The sequence below is a fragment of the Myotis daubentonii genome, chromosome 21 (genome assembly GCF_963259705.1).
Source record: "Myotis daubentonii chromosome 21, mMyoDau2.1, whole genome shotgun sequence".
Lineage (NCBI taxonomy): Eukaryota > Metazoa > Chordata > Mammalia > Chiroptera > Vespertilionidae > Myotis > Myotis daubentonii.
In genome coordinates this window covers 4696019-4719158 of record NC_081860.1, presented here as the reverse complement: position 1 = coordinate 4719158, position 23140 = coordinate 4696019, and the positions used below count along the sequence as shown (strand labels likewise).

At 45.7% G+C, this 23140-nt stretch overlaps 2 protein-coding genes across 3 annotated transcripts in view; one reads left to right on the top strand and one right to left on the bottom strand.

Annotated features, from left to right (window-relative positions):
- LOC132222878 (zinc finger protein 551-like) overlaps positions 1–23140 on the bottom strand; it is a 199871-nt gene that overhangs the window by 124778 nt on the left and 51953 nt on the right. The gene's annotated exons all lie outside the window — the stretch shown is intronic.
- LOC132222901 (zinc finger protein 551-like) lies at positions 11516–21544 on the top strand. 2 transcript variants are annotated; one of them, XM_059678256.1, is made up of 3 exons: positions 11516–11800; positions 18312–18435; positions 19392–21544. In XM_059678256.1, exons 1-3 carry the CDS (start codon positions 11798–11800, stop codon positions 20540–20542), a joined length of 1278 nt encoding a protein of 425 aa, XP_059534239.1. In that variant the 5' UTR covers positions 11516–11797; the 3' UTR covers positions 20543–21544. The 2 variants fall into 2 exon arrangements, with proteins under 2 accessions (XP_059534239.1, XP_059534240.1); XM_059678257.1 differs by having other exon boundaries at positions 11516–11947.

Genomic DNA, 23140 nt, shown 5'->3' with positions numbered 1-23140 from the left:
ACTGAAAGTGAAGGGATGGAAAAATATCTTTCAGGCAAATGGAAAGGAAAAGAAAGCTGGGGTAGCAATACTTATATCGGACAAAATAGACCTCAAAGTGAAGGCCATAACAAGAGATAAGGAAGGCCACTTCATAATACTAAAGGGATCAATACAACAAGATATAACTCTGGTAAACATATATGCACCCAATGCAGGAGCACCCAAATTCATAAAAAAACTCCTGGAAGATATCAAAGGAGAGATCGACAACAATACAATCATAGTAGGGGACTTAAATACACCACTGACATCACTGGATAAGTCCGCTAGACAAACAATCAGCAAAGATACAGCAATCCTAAATGACTCACTAGATCAGATGGACTTAATAGACATCTTCAGAACACTTCACCCCAAAGCCAGGGAATATACATTCTACTCAAATGCTCATAAGACATATTCAAAAATAGACCATATATTGGGACACAAGCAAAGTATCCCCAAATTCAAGAAGATTGAAATCATGAAAAGCATCTTCGCAGACCACGATGGCATAATATTAGAAATAAACTACAATAAAAACAACCCAAAATACTCAAACATCTGGAAGCTGAATAGCATGCTATTAAATATTGATTGGGTTACCAATGAGATCAAAGGAGAAATTAAAAACATCCTGGAAACTAATGACAATGAAAACACAACAATCCAAAACCTATGGGACACAATGAAAGCAGTCCTGAGAGGGAAGTTTATAGCGCTACAGGTCTATCTCAAAAAAACAAGAAAAAATGGTACTAAATCATCTAACTCTACAACTCAAAGAATTAGAAAGACAGTAACAAGAAAACCCCAGAGTGAGCAGAAGGAAGGAGATAATAAAGATTAGAGCAGAGATAAATGACATAGAGACCAAAAAAACAATACATAAAATCAATGAAACCAGGAGCTGGTTCTTTGAAAGGATAAATAAGATTGACAAACCTCTAGCCAGACTCACCAAGAAGCAAAGAGAGAGGACCCAAATAAACAAAATCAGAAACGATAGAGGCGAAATAACAACAGACCCCACAGAAATACAAATGATTGTTTAAAAATACTATGGACAGACAGCTCTACTCCAACAAACTAGACAACCTGGAGGAAATGGACAAATTTCTAGAAAAATACAACATTCCAAAACTCAATCAGGAAGAATCTAAAAACTTCAACAGGCCAATAACTATGGAAGAAATTGAAGCAGTCATCAAAAAGCTTCCATCAAACAAAAGCCCAGGACCAGACGGCTTCACAGGGGAGTTTTACCAAACATTCAAGGAAGAACTAAAATCTATCGTCCTCAGACTACTACAAAAAATTCAAGAGGAAGGAACACTTCCAAGCTCATTCTATGAAGCCAGCATCACCCTAATACCAAAACCAGGTAAAGACAACACAATGAAAGAGAATTACAGGCCAATATCCCTCATGAACATAGATGCCAAAATCCTCAACAAAATCTTAGCAAATCGGATCCAGCAGTACATCAGAAAGATCATACACCATGACCAAGTAGGATTTATCCCAGGGATGCAAGGATGGTACAATATCCACAAATCAATAAACGTGATACATCACATAAACAAATTGAAAGAAAAAAAACACATGGTCATATCAATTGATGCAGAAAAAGCATTTGACAAAATTCAACACCCATTTTTGATAAAAACTCTCAGTAAGGTGGGAGTAGAAGGATCATACCTCAACATAATAAAAGCCATATATTACAGGCCCACAGCCAGCATCATACTCAATGGACAAAAACTAACACCATTTCCCCTAAGAACAGGAACAAGACAGGGATGCCCCCTCTCACCACTCCTGTTCAACATAGTACTGGAAGTGTTAGCCATTGCAATTAGGCAAGAAGAAGAAATAAAAGGCATCCAAATTGGAAAAGAGGAAGTAAAACTGTCCTTATTTGCAGACGACATGATACTATACATACAAAACCCTAGAGACTCCATCAAAAAGCTACTAGACTTAATACATGAATTTGGCAATGTAGCAGGATACAAAATTAACCCCAAGAAATCTGAGGCATTTCTATACACCAATAGTGAACTTTCAGAAAGAGAGATTATAAAAACAACCCGGTTTACCATCGCACCAAAAAAATTAAGCTACCTAGGACTAAACTTAACTAAAGAGGTAAAAGACCTCTACTCAGAAAACTACAGGACGTTCAAAAAAGATATAGAGGAAGACATAAACAGATGGAAGAACATACCATGTTCATGGATTGGTAGAATCAACATCATCAAAATGTCCATACTACCCAAAGCAATCTATAAATTCAACGCACTTCCCATTAAAATACCAACGGCATACTTCATAGATCTAGAACGAACTCTCCAAAAATTCATCTGGAATAAAAAAAGACCCCGAATAGCTGCAGCAATCCTGAAAAAGAACAAAGTAGGTGGGATCTCAATACCAGATATCAAGTTGTATTACAAAGCCACTGTTCTCAAAACTGCCTGGTACTGGCACAAGAATAGGCATATAGATCAATGGAATAGAATAGAGAGCCCAGAAATCGGCCCGAACCAATATGCTCAATTAATATTTGACAAAGGATGCAAGAACATACAATGGAGCCAAGATAGTCTCTTCAATAAATGGTGTTGGGAAAATTGGACGGATATATGCAAGAAAATGAAACTAGACCACCAACTTACACCATACACAAAAATAAACTCAAAATGGATAAAGGACTTAAATGTACGACGGGAAACCATAAAAATTCTAGAAGAATCCAAAGGCAACAAAATCTCAGACATATGCCAAAGCAATTTCTTCACTGATACAGCTCCTAGGGCACTTGAAACTAAAGAGAAAATGAACAAATGGGACTACATCAAAATAAAAAGCTTCTGCACAGCAAAAGAAACCATCAACAAAACAACGAGAAAACCCACTGTGTGGGAAAACATATTTGCCAATGTCATATCTGATAAGGGCCTAATCTCCAAAATTTATAGGGAACTCATACAACCTAACAAAAGGAAGATAATCCAATCAAAAAATGGGCAAAGGACCTAAATAGACACCTTTCAAAAGAGGACATTCAGAAAGCCAAGAGACATATGAAAACATGCTCAAAGTCACTAATCATCCAAGAGATGCAAATCAAAACCACAATGAGGTACCATCTTACACCTGTCAGACTGGCTATCATCAACAAATCAACAAACGACAAGTGCTGGAGAGAATGTGGAGAAAAAGGAACACTTGTGCACTGCTGGTGGGAATGCAGACTGGTGCAGCCACTATGGAAGACAGTATGGAGTTTCCTCAAAAAACTGAAAATGGAACTCCCATTTGACCCTGTGATCCCACTTCTAGGAATATATCCCAAGAAACCAGAAACACCAATCAGAAAGGATATATGCACCCCTATGTTCATAGCAGCACAATTCACCATAGCTAAGATCTGGAAACAGCCTAAGTGCCCATCAGTAGATGAATGGATTAGAAAACAGTGGTACATCTACACGATGGAATACTATGCTGCTCTAAAAAGGAAGGAACTCTTACCATTTGCAACAGCATGGATGGAACTGGAGAGCATTATGCTAAGTGAAATAAGCCAGTCAATGAAGGAAAAATACCACATGATCTCACTCATTCGTGGATAATAGAGACCATTATCAACTTTTGAACAAAAATAGATACAGAGGCAGAGCTGCCTCAAACAGATTGTCAAACTGCAGCGGGAAGGCCGGGGAGGGTTGGGGGGCAGGAGGTAGGGGGTAAGAGATTAACCAAAGGACTTGTATGCATGCATATAAGCATAACCAATGGACATAGGACACTGAGGGATAGGGGAGGCTAGGGGACTGTCTAGGGCCGGGGGTGGGGGGGAAGTGGACACATATGTAATACCCTTTGTAAGACTTTAAGCAATAAAAAATAAATAAAAGAAAAAAAAAAGACCAGCGACCAAATGGCAGAACAACCAGAACAATGACCAGTCAACCAGTCGCTATGACATGCACTGACCACCAGGGAGCAAATGCTCAACATAGAAGCTGCCCCCTGGTGGTCGGGTTAATTTGCATACACAGGCACCCAGCGGCCTGGGTCCTGAGAACATCCTAGGGACCTAGGCAGCTCAGAGCCTGCAGGCCAGAGCGTAGGCCCTGAGCAGCCTCAGTCCCAGAACACCCCTGGCCACTTCTGGCCTACGGGCCTTGGCGCTGTGGGGGTGGGGCAGAAGAGGCTTGAGCGGGGCCAGAGAGGGGGGCCCTGCCCAAGCCACACAGATCCTTTATCGGAGCCGGGGGTCCCTGCCCAAGCCCCGGCAGAGGCTAGAGCAGGGCCTGAGTGGAGGGGAGGGGTGGTGGCCTTGCCCAAACCTTAGGCAGAGTCTTGAGCAGAGCTGGGGGGCCCTGCCCAAGCCGCATTGGAGGCTTGAGCAGGCACAGAGACAGGGGGTGTGTCAGCCTAGGCTTGCCAGCAGTCCTGCCTCTGCGGGTGAGCTGCAGAGGAAACACCTTTTCTGACAGCTCATTGGCTAAGCTCCCTGTACACTACTGGTAATGTTATTGGTAACTTGGGTAATAATCCAAAAAGGTGGTCGAAGGTTTTTTCACCACACTCCTTGATAAAAAAAGAAGGTACACTGCTGGAGGGCTAAGAAATGTCATATCCTGCCCTAGCTGGTTTTGCTCAGTGGATAATGCCTCAGCCTGTGGACTGCAGGGTCTGGGTTCAATTCTGATCAAGGGCATGTACCTAGGTTGCAGGCTCCTCCCTGGCCGGTCAGGGCGCATGCAGGAGGCAACCAATCAAAGTGTCCCTCTCACATTGATGTTTCTCTCTGTCTTTTCCTCTCTCTTCCACATTCTCTAAAAATCAATGGAAACATATCCACAGGTGAGGATTAAAAAAAGAAAGAAAGAAATGTCATATCCTATGAAAGACACATCTTGAAAATGCCTAAAGAAAGTTGTCATTTTTTCATGGTGAAGGGCCTGGAGTGCATGTTGATGAAAACACCTTGGTGCTGCGGTGGCTGGCAGTGGCTGCAGCAGCAGGGTGATGGGGCTGGCGCCTTCCCCTGATCAGCCCAGTCGCCTCCCACAGAGGGAGGCCAGACTGCGGCTTAGGCCCACTCCAAACGGGCCTAAGCCATCAGTAGGACATCCCCTGAGGGCTCCAAATCAGTGAGAGGGGGCAGGCTGGGCTGAGGGGACCCCCACCCCAGTGCACGAATTTCATGCACTGGGCCCCCAGTGTGTGTGTGTGTGTGTGTGTGTGTGTGTGTGTCCTATCTAACAATAGACAAATATGGTAATTAACCGTACCTCTGACACGCTTCCCATTGGCTAATCAGGGCAATATGCAAATTAACTGCCAACCAAGATGGCGGCCGGCAGCCAGGCTTGCTTGCTCCAGTGATGGAGGAAGCCAAGGTTCCCTGCCTGCCGCTGCCGGCCTCTGAGCTGCACTCTATGCAACTCTGTTGCAATTATAGAGGCTAAACAAACCCCAGAAACCTGCTTTCAGCCAGCTGGCCGAGCTGGAGTTGCAACAGTATTTCAATTATAGAAGCAAAACAAACCAGATACCTTTCAGCAGTGGCGGTCTCAGAGCTGGAGCCGAGCCTCAGAGCTAAAGCTGGCTCTCAGTTCCAGTGACAGCCATAGAAGGTAAATAAATTCCAGAATTTAAAAAAAAAGAAAAAAAGGAGAGGTTGGGAGCTTCAGTCACCCGCCAGCCTGAAAATGGCCCTCAGCCCCTCACGCAGACTAGCCAGGCACCCCAGTGGGGACCCCCACCCTCAAGGAGGTGTGACTAGCTGAAAACAGCCATCATCCCCTCATCCAGGCTGGCCAGGCAACCAAGCGGGACCCCCACCCTGATCCAGGACACCCTTCAGGGCAAACCAGCCAGCCCCCACCCGTGCACCAGGCCTCTATCCTATATAGTAAAAGGGTAATATGCCTCTCAGCACCAGGATCAGCAGAGCCGTGAGGCCTCACTGCCCCGGTGTCAAGCGGAGTCGCGAGGCCTCCCAGCACTGGGATCAGCGGAGCCAGGAGGCCTCCTGGTCCCTGGAGCAGTGTGACAGGGGGCAGCGTCCAAACCCCCTGATCGCCCTGGGGCTCTGTGTGTGACAGAGGGCGGGGCCACAACCTCCCTATCTGCCCTGCTCTGTTCATGACAGGGGGAGGCGCCCCAACCCCCTGATCGGCCATGCTCTGTGCCTGATAGGGGGGAGCTCCCCAACCCCCTGATCAGCCCTGCTCTGTGTGTGACAGTGTGCGGAGCCCCAACCTCCCCATCGGCCCTGCCCTGAGTGTGACAGGGGGCGGCGCCCCAACCCCACAATCGGCCCTACCCTGAGCGTGACTGGGGGTAGCATCACTACCTCCCGATCTGCCATGCTCTGTGCATGACAGGGGGTGGCGCCCCAACTCCCCAATCGGCCCTACTCTGAGCCTGACCAGGGGCTGCACCTAGGGATTGGGCCTGCCCTCTGCCACCCGGGAGCGGGCCTAAGCCAGCTGGTCGTTATCTCCCGAGGGGTCCCAGACTGTGAGAGGGCACAGGCCGGGCTGAGGGACACCTCCCCTGCCCCCCTCCCGCCTCCCCCCGTCCCTCCCCCTGCCAGTGCACAAATTTTTGTGCACCAGGCTTCTAATATATATTTATAATATGCTAATTGTTCCTCCAACTGTTCAACCATTCGACCAGTTGCTATGATGTGCACTGAATACCAGGGGGCTGATGCTCTGACTGGCAGGTTAGCTTGTGGCAGGGGTCCGGCTGATCGGGACTGGGCAAGATGGGCCAGACACACCCTGGATCCCTCCCACATTTCCTTCCTGGCCCCAGTCGTGCACTGATGGTGTCCTTCGGCCTGGCCTGCACCCTCTGGCAATCTGGGACCCCCTCAGGGGATGTTGGAGAGCTGAATCCATGCACCAGGCCTCCATTTTTAAATATTAAAAAATGAAATCATAGAAGCAGGAGATAACAGATTACTAACACATGAAACATAGCATTTACCCCAATTTTTTCTATGTGCTGGTCAGCTTCTGAGGATTTAGGCATTTAAGAGGCAGGTTGAGTGACCCATCATACCTGGTCTTGTCCTGGAACTTGCCGCCTGCCCTGCTGGCTTTGGCCTGGGTCTCTGAACACTTCCAGTGACAAAACGTCATCTTTTCTCAAAAGCCCACATTTCTCAGCATTAATAAGATCAGTTCCATATCTTTCTCTGTGAAATTTCTAGTAAGTTTTTCCAAAATGTCAAATATGAAGAAAGACTGTACCAGGTGGAAGTCATACAAATGGGCAATGATGGTGAACAGGTTGTCACACTCTTTGCCTTCACTGCCCTTTTTATAGACGTCATCAAGCTTCCTCATCACGGCCTCCAGAAGGGGAGCTCCGACCTGCACAAATGAAATAGACCAAACGTTATTGCAAACACCTGACAATCGTGGCAGCAAGTTACTCTCAGGGATCCTTCTTTTCAACAAGCTGTAGTGTTTAGGCTGAAAGAGTCAGTACTTTCAAAATTAACGCATCATCATACACATGGTAGCAGGCACACACCCACAGGGCATATGCTTTAGAAACCAGTCTGAGTGTACAGTACTGATACATGGCCAAACGGACTGGTGGATGCAGCACAGAGCAATCCACCACAGCACTGGAGCCTCCCCTGTAAGCACCCTGTCTGATCTTCTAAGTCTAGGTGGACTGCCTCGGTCAGCAGCCACCTGACTCCTTGTAAAAAGACCACCGCACACCTCTGTCTACAATGCTGCACATCTAACAGCACTCATTCTGAAGGATATGCTGAGCCTGGGGGAGGAGGCATGGAGTGGTGTTGAAGGTCCAGTTGGGAAGTGAGACCTGCTCACCTCTGTTGTCTTTCATTAATACTGGGAATAGGTAGGTTTTATGTATGTGTAGAGACTTTGGTGCAGGGAGAATCCTATTATTTCACAGGGTGAACATGCTGTATGATATCAGAGAAGGCCTGGCCCTGCTGACTGGTAACTAGTGGAATGTAGGACACAAGGGCTATGGTCAGAAAGCCCACTGCATGGGAGAACATACTTGCCAATGTTATCTCTGATAAGGGTTTAATCTCCAACATTTAAGGGAACTCATACAACTTAACAAAAGGAAGAACAACAACCCAATCAAAAAATGGGCAATTAACCTAAATAGATACTTTTCAAAAGAGGACAGAAGGAAGGCCAAGAGACATATGAAAACATGCTCAAAGTCACTAAATCATCCAAGAGATGCAAATCAAAACAACAATCAGGTACCATCTCACACCTGTCAGAATGGCTATCGTCAATAAATCAAGAAACGACAATTGCTGGTGAGGAAGCAGAGAAAAAGGAACCCTTGTGCACTGCTGGTGGGAATGCAGACTGGTGCAGCCACTGTGAAGAACAAACAGTATGGAGTTTTGTGAATGCCCCTTGTCCCGCGTGGTTCAAGAAAAGGGGCTGCACGCAAATGAAAGAGATGAGACAAGAAATAATAATTTGGAAATATTGGGGGCCAGGCAGAAAGCCCAGTGCAAGGGAAAAGACTTACACTGATGCCCAGGCCTTGCCAACCTTTTATTCAATTTTGGATACAAATCTAGCTCTTAATGAGGCAGGTAATTGCGGTGACAGACTATCTTAAAGGCCAGTAAATATTAGAAAGACTTACTCTGAGACTATTTGGTCAGGAAATAGCCTGAGCCCCCATTGTCTGGACTCAACAATTGGTGCATAGCTCTGGCCCTTGCCAGGGGCTCAAGGTTCACCAGCATTCCAGGATCCTTGTTTATACTTCTCTGATAGTGAAGACAATGGGTGGCTTCCCACAGAGTTTCCTCAAAAAACTAAAAATGGAACTCCCATTTGACCCAATGATCCTACTTCTAGGAATATATCCCATGAAACTAGAAACACCAATCAGAAAGGATATATGCACCCCTATGTTCATAGCAGCACAATTTACAATAGCTAAGATTTGGAATCAGCCTAAGTGCCCATCAGCAGAAGAGTGGATTAAAAAACTTTGGTACAACTACACAATGGAATACTATGCTGTTGTAAAAAGGAAGCAAATCCTACTATTTGAAAGCATGGATTATGCTAAGTGAAAAAATTCAGTCAGAGAAAGATAAATATCACATGATCTCACTCATTTGCAGATTATAATGAACAACATAAACCGATGAACAGAAACAGATCCAGAGACAGAGAAGCATTGATCAGATGCTCAAACCTCAGAGGGGAATGTAGGGGAGGATGGGGGATAGGGAGAGAGATCAACCAAAGGACTTGTATGCATGCATATCCACATAAGAAATGGATACAGACAACAGGGGGTTAGGGTGAGGGCAAAATTGGTGGAGTGAGTGGACAATGGGGGTTAAGGACACATTTGTAATATCTTAATCAATAAAGGAAAAAAATAATAAATAAAAATCTCTGAAATCCTGTTGTGAAATCTTTACTGCATAAAGTCAGGAACTCAAACATTAGAGGCCAAGCTGAGGCAGACCAGCTCCAGGCTGGTTCCTGTTCCCTAAAAGTTATGCCTGAGACATCCTGTATAAAGACAGAACAAGACATGATTTTGTATTCTAGACTTGGAAGAAAACGTGATGGCCCACAATCATTTTGTTGTTGTTGAGTCAAATCAATCTTAACACTGTTCATTTTAAAAATGTCTTTATTGATTTTTTAGAGAGAAAGGGAAGGCAGAAACATCAGAGATGAGAGAGAATCATTGACCAGCTGCCTGCAGCATTCCCCCTACTGGGATGGAACCCCCAACCTGGGTATGTGCCTTGACCTTGAATCAAACCAATGATATGTTGGTTAATGGGTACACAACCAACCACTGAACCCCACTGGCTGTGCACACTGTTATTTATTATTGTTGACTCTATTACAGATGTTCCCAATTTCCCCCCATCCTCCCCCCCCCTTTTCTCCCTCTACCCTGCCCTCACTGCTTCTAGTCCCTCACCACATTACTGCTGGGAACCAATGCCAGCATGTCATAATTTCAAGAGTTTCATCAAAAGGTTGATGAAACTTGGGGGCTCAACAGGGTTGAGTCACACATGTAGTCACCTGTTGGGAATGGCTAAAAGCATTTCCCCAAACCTAAATAGGAAACTGATTGTGACTGCCAGACAGTTACAGGGCATCTTAATCTACATGTTATTGCCTCCTACTGGCCAAACACCTGAACAGCTGTAGGCTAATTCCCCCAAACTGACAATGCTTCTGTACCCTTTGAAACCTTACCCTTTGAAGTGTATTATCTCCACCTTGCCTTAGGACAAATTGTGTTAATAAAAGCAAGGGTCCAAGACAAGGATGTGGTCTTCAGTTCCTTTAGCTGAAGGTTCTCTGACCCCCAATGCCTTTCAAAATTATATCTCATCTCTGGACTCTTTATTAGTCTATGGATTTCTATGTCATCTGCGCACAGCCTTTTCCAGATTCCTGAGCCCTCCTTGAAGATGGGACATGAATCCCGGCAATTACTGTATATGTCCATGGCCTATACATATATGTATATACTTGGTTTAAAATATTTTTGTTGATTTTAGAGAATGGGAGGGAGAGGGAGAGGGAGAGATAAAAGCATTAATGATGAGAGATAATTTCTGATTAGTTGCCTCATGCATGACTCCATCCACACATTGGAAATTGAGCCTGCAACCTATGTAAACTATGTGTCCTGACCAGGAAAAGAAACTATCACATGATCTCATCATTTGTGGAATATAATGAGCAGCATAAATTAATGAACAAAGTTATATTCAGAGTCATAGAAGCATCGAACAGACTGTCAAACTTCAGAGGGAATTTAAGGGAGTGAAGGGGGGGGGGTTAAGGGATCAACCAAAGGACTAATATGCATTCATATAAATATAACCAATGGACACAGACACTTTGGGAGCTAAGGGCATGTGCTGAGGGGTGGCGGTGGCTGGGCAGAGCTCAATGAGGGAAAAAAGGAGTTATATGTAATAATATATGTAATACTATAAAAATAAATAATTTTAAAATATAGAAATAAAATAAAAAGAACCATGACGTGGTTCACAGGTCAAGGCTCAACCACTGAGGTACACCACCTGGGCTGCATTATTTTAAAATTTACGAAAATACATATTTTTTTATTGTTGATAGTATTATTGATGTCTCCCATTTTCCCCCTCTGTGTATATTCTTTGGTGGATCTCTTGCATTCCTCCCACCTTCTTCCCCTCAGAGATCTGTTAGTCTGCTCCAGTGAGCCAGGCCTCTGGTCCCATCTAGTCCCCTCCCCAGGCGTCACTTGCTGGGCCACAACACCTTTATTCCCCTAAGTCATTGGCTGAGATGCTAGGACTACACTGAGCGATTGCGAAAACTACATTTCCCAGAAGGAACTGCACGCATGTGGGCGGTGCTAAAAACAGTTTGGTGCCTGCACATCCGGTTAGGGCGGGACTTCCGCCTTCCTCTTCCCGTCGGTCATTTTAACTTTTTAGGTCTTTGTTCACAGACTCCCAGGCTTCAGGGCGCTGGTGATGAGTCGGAGGAGGCCTGGGAGGCAGCGCGCCTGCTGTGCGGGGTGTGTCTGAGGCTCCTTGAGCCCAACAGCCCGAGATTGGCGTCCCCGTGCCTGCCGGACTCCTCTCTGCTCACAGCGTCCCCGCAGCCGGACCCCATTTCACCCTCCAGCCTTGGGGACCGGCCTCTCAGGTCCCGCCGCCCAGGTCCCCGCGCGCAGAATGGTGAGTCCCTCGTGGGTGACACAGGGCTGATGGGGGAAGAGGGTGAAAGGCTGCAGGGCCGCCTTGTCAGGACGTGATGGGGCGACTGCGCAGGGAGGACTCGGGAACCCGGTCCTGTTGTGGGTGTAAAGGCAACAGAGAGACGAGGTGAGGTTTTGCAGGAGGAGTTTTACTTTCACTCTCAGAACGCTGGGGCCACAGGTGGTTGTGAAAAAAAGAGAGGATTTTCTGAGGCCGGATTCTAACTTTTCCTAACATTGCTCAGAGGAAGGACAGACCGGAAGACAGAGGACAGGCGCTGTGGACAGGAAGGTGAAGTCCTGTAAATGATAAGGGAACTGGTCAGAGTGAGCCCTGAGGACTGAGCCCTGAGATAACACAGGCATCTGGAGGACACCTGGCCCCGGGGCTGGGCAAGGGCACTGAGCAGCCTGAGCCCATAGAACCAGGTGGATGCCAGACTCTCAACAGACCATTTTCATTCCACCAATTCCTGCAAATGCAGAAATGAATTAGGTGTACGGGTTTGTGGAGCTTATTTCAGGGCCTCACCCCCTTGTGGCCTCTGAGATAGTGGAGTCCTGGGACTGTCCAGCTGCTCTTGAAGCCCTTGGACCTGGGGAGTTTGAACAGACACTAAGCCCAGACTCCTAAGTCCAGGATTAGGGCTACATGACATGGACCTTGTATTTGGCAACCAGTGTAATGAGTGCAAGGTCCTTCAGACATAGGTTCCAGAATGTGCAAAGGCTGAGTGAGGAGTGAGCTTGTTCAGGAAACCTCAGGTGTATTTTTTAAAATACATATATATTTTTATTGATAGTAGATGTAGAAAAGAAGGGAGAGAGAGAGAGACAGAAAAACAGATGAGCAAAAAACAAGGATTAGTAGCCACATGCACAATCCCTACTGTGTATCCAGACCACAACCCAGGCATGTGACCTCACGAGTGCATGGGTCTATGCTCAACCAACTGAGACACATCAGCCAGGACTGTAGGTCACTTTAATACAGGGAATCATGGTCAGGTTGGTAATGGTAGTAGTAGCTCAGAAGGGACAGTGAGCCTGAGGACTGGCTTTCTTGCTGGGGGCCACTGTTTGTGGGAGGTGGATGTCACAACACAGCATAGGTACAGAAGTTGTCATGTAGAGTGTGGGGAAGAGAGAATGGTTTTGCAGTGGCCAATGCCTTTAAAAGATAAATGTACCTGAGATTAATCGGAGGTTGAAGAGTAATTCAAACAAGATGAGACTAGGGCTGGTACATAACTTTTCTAATCTCTCACCAGGATTTTGTTGTGACCCTTGTTATGTCCTGGCTGTGGGGAGTTGCAGTTAGTCTTGTGGATTAGCTAAGAGGCTTGAGTGGTCATCTGTGAGACTCACTGGGCTTGGTGCAGAGGGCCATCGGGGTTGGGACTTGAGTGAAGGTTAAGGGAGAGATGTTGGCTGAGACTAGTGAAGGGACATCAAGTGCCACATTACAGGAGGTGGTCTATGGATATCTGAAATCTGATTGTTGTTCTTAATAGTTGAGGTTGAAGGAAATAAAACAGTCATGGAGAGAGGCATACAGAGCAGGACTCAAGGCTGCCTCTATGAGTGTGGACTATCAGAGTCTGGCAATGCTTGATCCTGATTCAATTTGGCAACCATCCTCTGGACCACACGTGCTGAGTAATAAGTAAAAGGCCAGGAGATGAATGTGGGGGTTGCACATTTGAGAGAGGTGTGGTATAAAGAGTGATGTGCACTTGGAGAGGGAATGGGAATTCATGGCCACAGCATCATGACTTTGACATAAGAGTGAATGAATGAAGAGTCTATTTATGGTGGTCCTTGGATGTAACAATAAGGTGAATTTTAGGATAATTGCCTGTAGAAAGAGGTGTTTGGGTGCTACATTCTAGGTTTACATCTTAGGTGCCATTTAACTAACCACCTGCCTTTCGTTGTTGGGAGTGACACATTGGTTGATGGGAATGAGGTAGTATTTGTCAGTGTTAACCAGGCTTGTAAATTTCCACTTGCATTGGTAAGGAAGAAGGGTAAGAGAGAAGTAGATTTTGGAGGTGGTGAACTATCTTTTTGGAAAAGAAGGTGATTAGGAAAAAAATTATCCACACCCTGGAAAATTTGCATTACCTTTGATGTTGTGCCTCTGGGTAAGAAGCTGTGTGAGAGAAGTGTTGTTCAAAGAACTATGTGCAGCAGGTAGTGCAAAGCAATGGCCTCATACCTTGGGATTGGGATCAAGCTGATGCAGTGTGATGCCATGTTTTTGATGTCTTAGAGGAACAATCAGAAGAACAAGTCTATTTCTTGAAGAGACCAGTATCAAATCACTCACACTATTTTTATCGTCAACATCCCTCTCTAACCTATGTTTTTGACACCCAGTCTATTGATAAGAGGCAGTGTGGTATACATGGGAGTTCCAGAGCTCAGGTATCTTCTTTTTTATTTTTTTTATTTTTTATTAAATCTTTATTGTTCAGATTATTACATTTGTTCCTCTTCCCCCCTCTCCCATAACTCCCCTCCTCCCAGTTCCCGCCCCACCCTCCGCCCTCACTCCCCACCCACTGTCCTCATCCATAGGTGCACGATTTTTGTCCAGTCTCTTCCCGCATCTCCCACACCCCTTTCCCCCCCAAGGATAGTCAGTCCATTCCCTTTCTATGTCCCTGATTCTAATATAATCACCAGCTCATTCTGTTCATCAGATTATTTATTCACTTGATTTTTAGATTCACTTGTTGATAGATGCATATTTGTTGTTCATAATTTGTATCTTTACCTTTTTCTTCCTCTTCCTCTTCTTAAAGGATACCTTTCAGCATTTCATATAATCCTGGTTTGGTGGTGATGAACTCCTTTAGCTTTTCCTTATCTGTGAAGCTCTTTATCTGACCTTCAATTCTGAATGATAGCTTTGCTGGATAAAGTAATCTTGGTTGTAGGTTCTTGGCATTCATCACTTTGAATATTTCTTGCCACTCCCTTCTGGCCTGCAAAGTTTCTGTTGAGAAATCAGCTGACAGTCGTATGGGTATTCCCTTGTAGGTAACTGAGTTTCTTTCTCTTGCTGTTTTTAAGATTCTCTCTTTGTCTTTTGCTCTTGGCATTTTAATTATGATGTGTCTTGGTGTGGTCCTCTTTGGATTCCTTTTGTTTGGGGTTCTCCGCGCTTCTTGGACCTGTAAGTCCATTTCTTTCACCAGGTGGGGGAAGTTTTCTGTCATGATTTCTTCAAATAGGTTTTCAATATCTTGCTCTCTCTCATCTTCTGGCACCCCTATAATTCTGATGTTGGTACGCTTGAAGCTGTCCCAGAGGCTCCTTACACTGTCGTCGCATTTTTGGATTCTTTTTTCATTTTGCTTTTCCGGTTGGGTGTTTTTTGCTTCCTCGCATTTCAAATCATTGACTTGATTCTTGCGCTCCTCTGGTCTGCTGTCAGGAGTCTGTATAATATTCGTTATTTCAGTCCGTGTATGCTTAATTTCTAGTTGGTTCACCAACATAACATCGAGGGTCTCATTAGTTTTCTTGTAGATCTCATTAAGTTTATCGGCGGCTTCTAAACAGTTCTTGAGAGACCTTAAAAGTGTGGTTCTGAACTCTGTATCTTCCATTGACAATTTTGTCCTGTTTCTTTGTCTCCGCATTTTGTTATGCTTCCTTGGTGCACCCCCTAGTGGTCTTTGTTTGCAGTCTTATAGTTAAATCTTGATTGTTGTAGCTAATTCCAGGGAGGGTTTGACCTCCAGGCCAAGTGGCTATGAGAATCAGCTGTGTCAGCAGTGAGAGAACTTCTGTCCTCTAGGGAGGTGCTAATCTAGCCTTTGCCTGAGGCTATCCGGCAAATGCCTCTGTGCAGGGCTTGGGCGGGGCGGGTCGCACAGGATCAACAGGGTGGGCCGGAGAGAGCAGTTATGGCGGCTCTCAGTCCTGTCCCCAGGGGCTCTGCCTCTCTGAGTCCCAGCACCCGCTGCAAAGCTCGGAGAGAAAGCTGCACTCGCTCTGACCGAAGCCAGACAGTCCCGCTTCTCCCGTTTGAGTCTGGGTCCCTAAAGACTCGCCTGTATCTGGAGCTCAGAGTCTGCGACTCCCTCCCGATTGAAAACGCCAACCGCGCCCTCCGCCGCCAGCCCGCTCCGCACACTCCGCACCTCAGAATTTGACTTCAGCACTGGGCCTCTGAGTGTCCGTATGCGTTTCTCTTTCCTCCTAGTTGTAGGACTTCCACTCAGCCAGCGTTCCTGTGGTTCTGGGTGATGTTCCTTCCGTCTTTTAGTTTCACTTTTGAAGTAGTTGTTCAAAGCAGCAAACTCCGGCGTTAACCTATGCCGCCATCTTGGTTCTTCTCAGGTATCTTCTATCTGCTCAACTGTCTTAATTGTTGTGGGAAGAAACTATCAGCAGAAATATAAGAAGACAGTGGCTTTCATAGGATGAAAGCCTAGTATTTAACACAATATAAAGAGTGGAGATAGGTAAACACCGGAGATTGCTGCCTTGCACAACCACTTCAAAAATACAACTAAAAGACAGAACGGACATCACCCAGAGCCACAGGAAGGCTGGCTGAGGGGAAATTCTTCAGCTAGAAGGAAGGGGAATAGCATACCAAGACTCAGAGGCGCAGTACGGAAAATACAAGGGTGCGGAGGTGTGCGCGGATTGGGCTGGTGGCTGAGGGTGCGGTTGTCTGTTTCAATTGGGAGGGAGTCTCGGGCTCTGAGCTCCAGTTCTGGGTGAGTCTCTAAGGGACCCAGACTCAAACGGGAGAAGCGGGACTGTCTGGCTTCAGTTGGAACTCGAGGGCAGCTTTCTCTCCGAGGTTTGCAGCGCTTGCTGGGACTCTGAGAGGCAGAGCCTCTGGGGATGGGACTGAGAGCAGACATAACTGCTCACTCCGCCCGCCCTGTAGAGCCCTGGGGACCCACCCCGCCCAAGCCCTGCACAGAGGCATTTGCCGGATAGCCTCAGGCAAAGGCTAGATTAGCACCTCCCCAGAGGACAGAAGTTCTCTCACTGCAGACACAGCTGATTCTCACAGCCAGTTGGCCTGGAGGTCAAATCACCCCCGGTATTACCCACAACTATCAAGGCACAATCAAGGCTTAACTATAACAAGACTGCACACAAAGACCACTAGGGGGTGCACCAAGAAAGTATAAAAAATGCCGAGACAAAGAAACATGGCAGAAATGGAGGATATAGAGCTCAAAACCACACTTTTAAGGTCTCTCAAGAACTGGCTGGAAGCCGCTGATAAACTTAATGAGATCCTCAAGAAATCTAATGAGACCCTTGATGTTGTGATAAAGAACCAACTAGAAATTAAGCATACACTGACTGAAATAAAGAATATTATACAGACTCCCAACAGCAGACCAAAGGAGGGCAAGAAAATCAAGTCAAAGATTTGAAATGCGAAGAAGCAAAAAACACCCAACTGGAAAAGCAAAATGCAAAAAGAATCCGAAAATACGAAGATAGTGTAAGGAGCTTCTGGGACAGCTTCAAGCGTACCAACATCAGAATTATAGGGGTGCCAGAAGATGAGAGGGAGCAAGATATTGAAAACCTATTTGAAGAAATAATGACAGAAAACTTCCCCTACCTGCTGAAAGAAATAGACTTCCAAGTCCAGGAAGCGTAGAGAACCCCAAACAAAAGGAATCCAAAGAGGACCACACCAACACACATCATAATTAAAATGCCAAGAGCAAAAGACAAAGAGAGAATCTTAAAAACAGCAAGAGAAAGAAACTCAGTTACCTACAAGGGAATACCCATACGACTGTCAGCTGATTTCTCAACAGAAACTATGCAGACCAGAAGTGAGTGGCAAGAAATATTCAAAGTGATGAATGCCAAGAACCTACAACCAAGATTACTTTATCCAGCAAAGTTATCATTCAGAATTGAAGGTCAGATAAAGAGCTTCATAGATAAGGAAAAGCTAAAGGAGTTCATCACCACCAAACCAGTATTATATGAAATGCTGAAAGGTATCCTTTAAGAAGAGGAAGAAGAAGAAAAAGGTAAAGATACAAATTATGAACAACAAATAACATATCTATCAATAAGTGAATCTAAAAATCAAGTGAATAAATAATCTGATGAACAGAATGAGCTGGTGATTATAATAGAATCAGGGACATAGAAAAGGAATGGACTTGACTATTCTTGGGGGGGGAAAGGTGTGGGAGATGCGGGAAGAGACTGGACAAAAATCGTGCACCTATGGATGAGGACAGTGGGTGGGGAGTGAGGGCGGAGGGTAGGATGGGAACTGGGAGGAGGGGTGTTATGGGGCGGAAAAAAGAGGAACAAATGTAATAATCTGAACAATCAAGATTTAATAAATAAAAAATAAAAATGGTGAAAAAAAAAAGAGTGGAAAGAAAAGATGGGTGTGGAGGGTGGGGAGTATGACAGACTTATAAACTTAGGAGTGAATCTGATCATGGGCTGTACTGTCTCTATTATGACAGGTTATGAACTTTGAGGACGTGGCCATTGCCTTCTCTCAGGAAGAATTGGGGATCCTTGATGAGGCTCAGAGACTTCTGTACTGCGATGTGATGCTGGAAGTTTTTGCAGTTGTATCTTCTATAGGTAAGACCTTCACATTCTCCCAGTTTCCTGAGGTGATGACCTCACTTCCTTTATTCCTCAGCCATAGCTTGCTCTCTCCCACAGCCAGAACATGGCCTCTGTTACTTTCCCCACTGTTCTGTCAAATGTGCTGTGGCTGCCAGGGATGAACTGGATGGGGAGCCCTGAGCAAAGGACTCCAGGAACATCCCTATCACCTGTTACCTCAAAAAGTATAGGAAACAGAAAGTCAGGAATCTTGCAGTGAGCTCAATGGGTCCCAGCTTGCACTTTCTCTTCATGGGAGGCTGACAGTGTCCACATGCATGACTTCAACTTCTGCACTGCTTCTCTAGGTAAGGGTTCTTTGTGGCAGCTTGTGCCATGTTATGGTCTTTACATACATGAACCATGGGCTTTTCTTGTAAGGCCCTCATTCAGTTGTTAGTAATATTTTCTTCCCTGAGTATTATAGCAAATGATGTTGGTCTTGCCCAGTGCTGACTGCTCACTTCTGTATCACCTGTTCCTTTGCATTTCTGCCTCTGCAGTATTCTGCAACATTGACTTACACATGTGTTATGAGGTGCACATACGTGCTAAGTAGTCCTCAACACCAGCTACTCCTTTATTGAATTTTACTTGGAATAAGAGGGAACCAACCTCTTGCACAGCTCGCCCCAGTCCCCAGCAGACAAGCCATGCTGAATGCTGATAGTTGAAGGATTACCTGGAGATCCATATTCTAATCCATGTGGTGCTTGCCATGTTTGTGTCATATTTCTCCTGAGGCCTCCCTATTTTGTGATCATCATTAGCCCAGAAAGTTACAAGAGCCTCTTATTAATCCTTCCTGCACATCTCTTATTTTCCGACAATTGCATGGAACCAACGTGTGATGCATAACACACTGTTGCAATGGGACTTCCCCTGTCACATAATCAACATTCATTTCCTCACCATTTCTCACTTTTCAGGTTGTTGGCATAAAATGGAAGATGAGGAGGCCAGTCCTGATCAGAGTGTATACATACAAGGAGAGTCACGGGTCAGGGCTTCTAAGACAGCTGCAGCCACCCAGAAGACCTTTCTGTGTAAGCAGTGTTTCTCTGTGTTACAACATATTTTGCACCTGACTGGGTCACATGCAGCAGATTTTGAGCAGAAAGCCTTCTGTAGCGACGCATGCGTTGGAGACTTCTGTTTCAGTGCAAACCCTCACCAGCAACAGAGGAATGAATGTGGACAGGGGCCCTGGAAACAAGCTATGGACAGGGCCTCCTTTGTGAACAGGTGCAGCTTCTCCTTATCTTTGGTGACTTCAACCAGCAGGGAGGTTGGTAAAGACTTGCAATCCAACTCAGAGCTTCCCCAGCACCAGGCTACTCTCAAGACTGAGGAGCTACACTGTGGCAGTGAGATTTCACAGGAATTTCTTGATGGAAAAAGTCATCACCAGTGGGGTGACTGTGAAAACGCTGCCAGCCACAGCCTGAAAGATGTTAAATGTCAGGGTGCATATTCTGGAGAAGTAATTTTTGAGTGTGACAAATGTAGGGAAGTGTTTAGACGAATCTTTAACCTCATTCAACATAAGAGAGTTCACACTGGAGAACAGCTGTATGAGTGTCGTGAATGTGGGGTTTCCTTTCGTCTGAGAGCTCACCTCACAAGGCACCACAGAGTTCACACGGGAGAGAAGCCATATGAGTGTAGTGAATGTGGGAAGTCTTTTAGCCAAAAATCAAATCTTATTGAACATCTGAAAGTTCACAGTGGAGAGAAGCCATATGAGTGTACTGAATGTGGGAAGTCTTTTAGCCGAAAATCTAACCTCATTATGCATCTGAAAGTTCACACTGGAGAGAAGCCATATGAGTGTACTGAATGTGGGAAGTCTTTTAGCCGGAAATCTAACCTTATTATGCATTTGAAAGTTCACACTGGAGAGAAGCCATATGAATGTACTGAATGTGGGAAGTCCTTCAGTGCAAGAAGTACACTCATTAAACACCAGAGAGTTCACACTGGAGAGAAGCCATATGAGTGTACTGAATGTGGGAAGTCTTTTTGCCAAAAATCTAGTCTTATTAAACATCTGAGAGTTCACAGTGGAGAGAAGTGTTAAATGTGCAGGAAATGTTTTGTTTTATTCACTTAGAATAGTAACACTGAAGGTGACTCTTTGGAACCTATTTTCCTGAATTGAAACCCCCCACTCCTTTTTTTTAAAAAATATATTTTATTGATTTTTTACAGAGAGGAAGGGAGAGGGATAGAGAGTTAGAAACATCGATCAGCTGCCTCCTGTACACTGCCTACTGGGGAAGTGCCCGCAACCAAGGTACATGCCCTTGACCGGAATCGAACCTGGGACCCTTGAGTATGCATGCTGATGCTCTATCCACTGAGCCAAACTGGTTAGGGCTGAATTGAAACCCTTTTAATGGCACATACACTCTGCTAGATTCCTCACAAGTTTCCAATACAACTGAGGCTTGAAGGAGGTGCATTGCACTTGGTAACATGCCCAGATCTAACACCCGATTAATTTGTGGCTGAAGAGGTTTCGCCTCTACCACCTGGCTCACCTGAAGACTGTGTATCAGTCCCAACCCCTGTGTGCTCAGGGGACATGTATTCTGTGTTCTCACTTGTGCTTGAGAACATTATGATTATTCCAGCTCCTGACGGGATCTTCATTCCTTTCTCTCGGAGGAGGTAATGCACCTGACCCAGGGTTCATCCAGGGCACCCATCCCCAGCTAAGAAGTGCTGCCTCTGTCAGGGACATGTGGTTTGCACATTATGCTGTGATGAATTGTTTCAGGTTCTAATTCACCAACCTGCAAACCGCTTGCTGTGCTCTGTCTGGTTTGTGATCTTTTAGTAAAGGTGTTTTTTCTTTTGTACCTTTAATTGTCCTGGTTATATTCAATTCCAGGGATGATTGTCAAGAACAATTATGATCTAACATCGTAGAATTAACAGATACTGTGTGAATCCCAACATTTCTGTGCTTTAGCAGGGACAGCATCATGCCAGAAAATCACTCTTTGACCAATATTGGCGTATAGTGCATTGCTGCCCACGGCCTTGAAAGAAAGGCTGCATGACTTTGTGGTTCTAATTTGCAGGTTTGATCCCAGCCCATATGGGGATGTAGGAGGCATCTAATTTTTCTTCTTTCTCACATTGATATCACTCTCAATGTCTCTCTTCCTCTCCCCTTTCACTTGCACTCTCAAAATATCCTCAGATGAGGATTACCAAAACAATCCAAACATTCACCCTGGTGCTCTGAGATGGGGCCTCTGCCTGCACAGCCCTTCTTTGCTCACTCTTTCCTGCCTTTGCCTGGGATGTTCCCACTGCAGCTGGGCTCACTGTGCCCTTCCCAGGGTGTGGCAGAGAGGAGGCCCAGGCAAGGCCCTGGGAGGGATTTGGGTTCTGTGTCTGCCGGAGATGTGCTGGACAGGGCTCTTCTGTCTCCATTCAGAGGTCTCTCCAGCCTGCTCCTCCCCACCCCCCAGGCACCTGCCTGCTGCAAATGAACCTACTTCCTTTTTAAAAAGAAAATGTTTTTATTGATTTTTTATAGAGAGGAAGGGAGAGGGATAGAGAGTCAGAAACATCAATGAGAGAAACATCGATCAGCTGCCTCCTGCACACTCCCCACTGGGGATGTGACCGCAACCAAGGTACATGTCCTTGACCGGAATCGAACCTGGGACCCTTCAGTCCATAGGTCGACGCTCTATCCACTGAGCCAAACCGGTTAGGGCTGAACCTCCTGTATCTGGGAGAAGCCCCTTGATGCTTTGGGCCCCCAAATCAGTTCACCTTTAGAAAATCCTGCCTCCAGCCAACCCACTCACACCCCTGTAGGCCACTGATGTTTAAGTCTCTTTTTATCATTTTAGGGATTATTTGGCACTTTAATTTTATTAAAACTAAAGCATGCCTCTCTCCCACCCCCTCTCCCAGCAGCATGGGTTCTCCAGGATATGGTGGTGTGTATATTCAGTGGTGAGAACATTCTGCAATACAGGTGTTTCCAGAAGGAGAGGCTTGTTGGTCTCCAAATAATTCCACATTCAGAGGATGAGTTGTGGTTGGTGTGTCTCCGACCCCCCTAAGTTTTCCTGTGCATACATGACCTGAAATGAGGTGATAGTTCCTGGATTCTGGGGAATACTGTGCTGCTGGGGTGTGTGTGAGGGGCAGAGAGATTGGCTGCTTATGACTATGTTTCTGTCAGCTCATGGGTCAGGTTCCTTGAGTGGGGAGCTGAGGGAAGGCTGTAGTGTGAGAACTTGAATCAGGCCGGATGGAGGCTCAGCAGCCATGGGTGGGCATAAGGGGCACATATAAAGACTGAGGCTGTGGATACTGTTGAGCCCAGCTGTTTCAGACGCCCCAAATACAGTCCCCTGTCCTTGGGAACTGGCATCTAGTGGAGAACAGTACACAATGGACCAGATACCTGTGACAAGTGACAGCAGCTGTGGGGGGTGGTCAAACCAGCATTGGTCAGTGGGGTGTTCACTGAAGAAGTCTGGGAAGGGGTGGCAGGCCCCAGGTGGGAGCCTGCAGGGAGCCTGCCCTGTGCATTTGTGAGCTGTAGGGGGGTCACTCTGGCTGGTTTTAACAGCAAAGATCAGAAAGTGGTAAAAATAAAATAAATTGTGGCTGAATAGGCAGATGTATAGTGGATGTTGTCCTG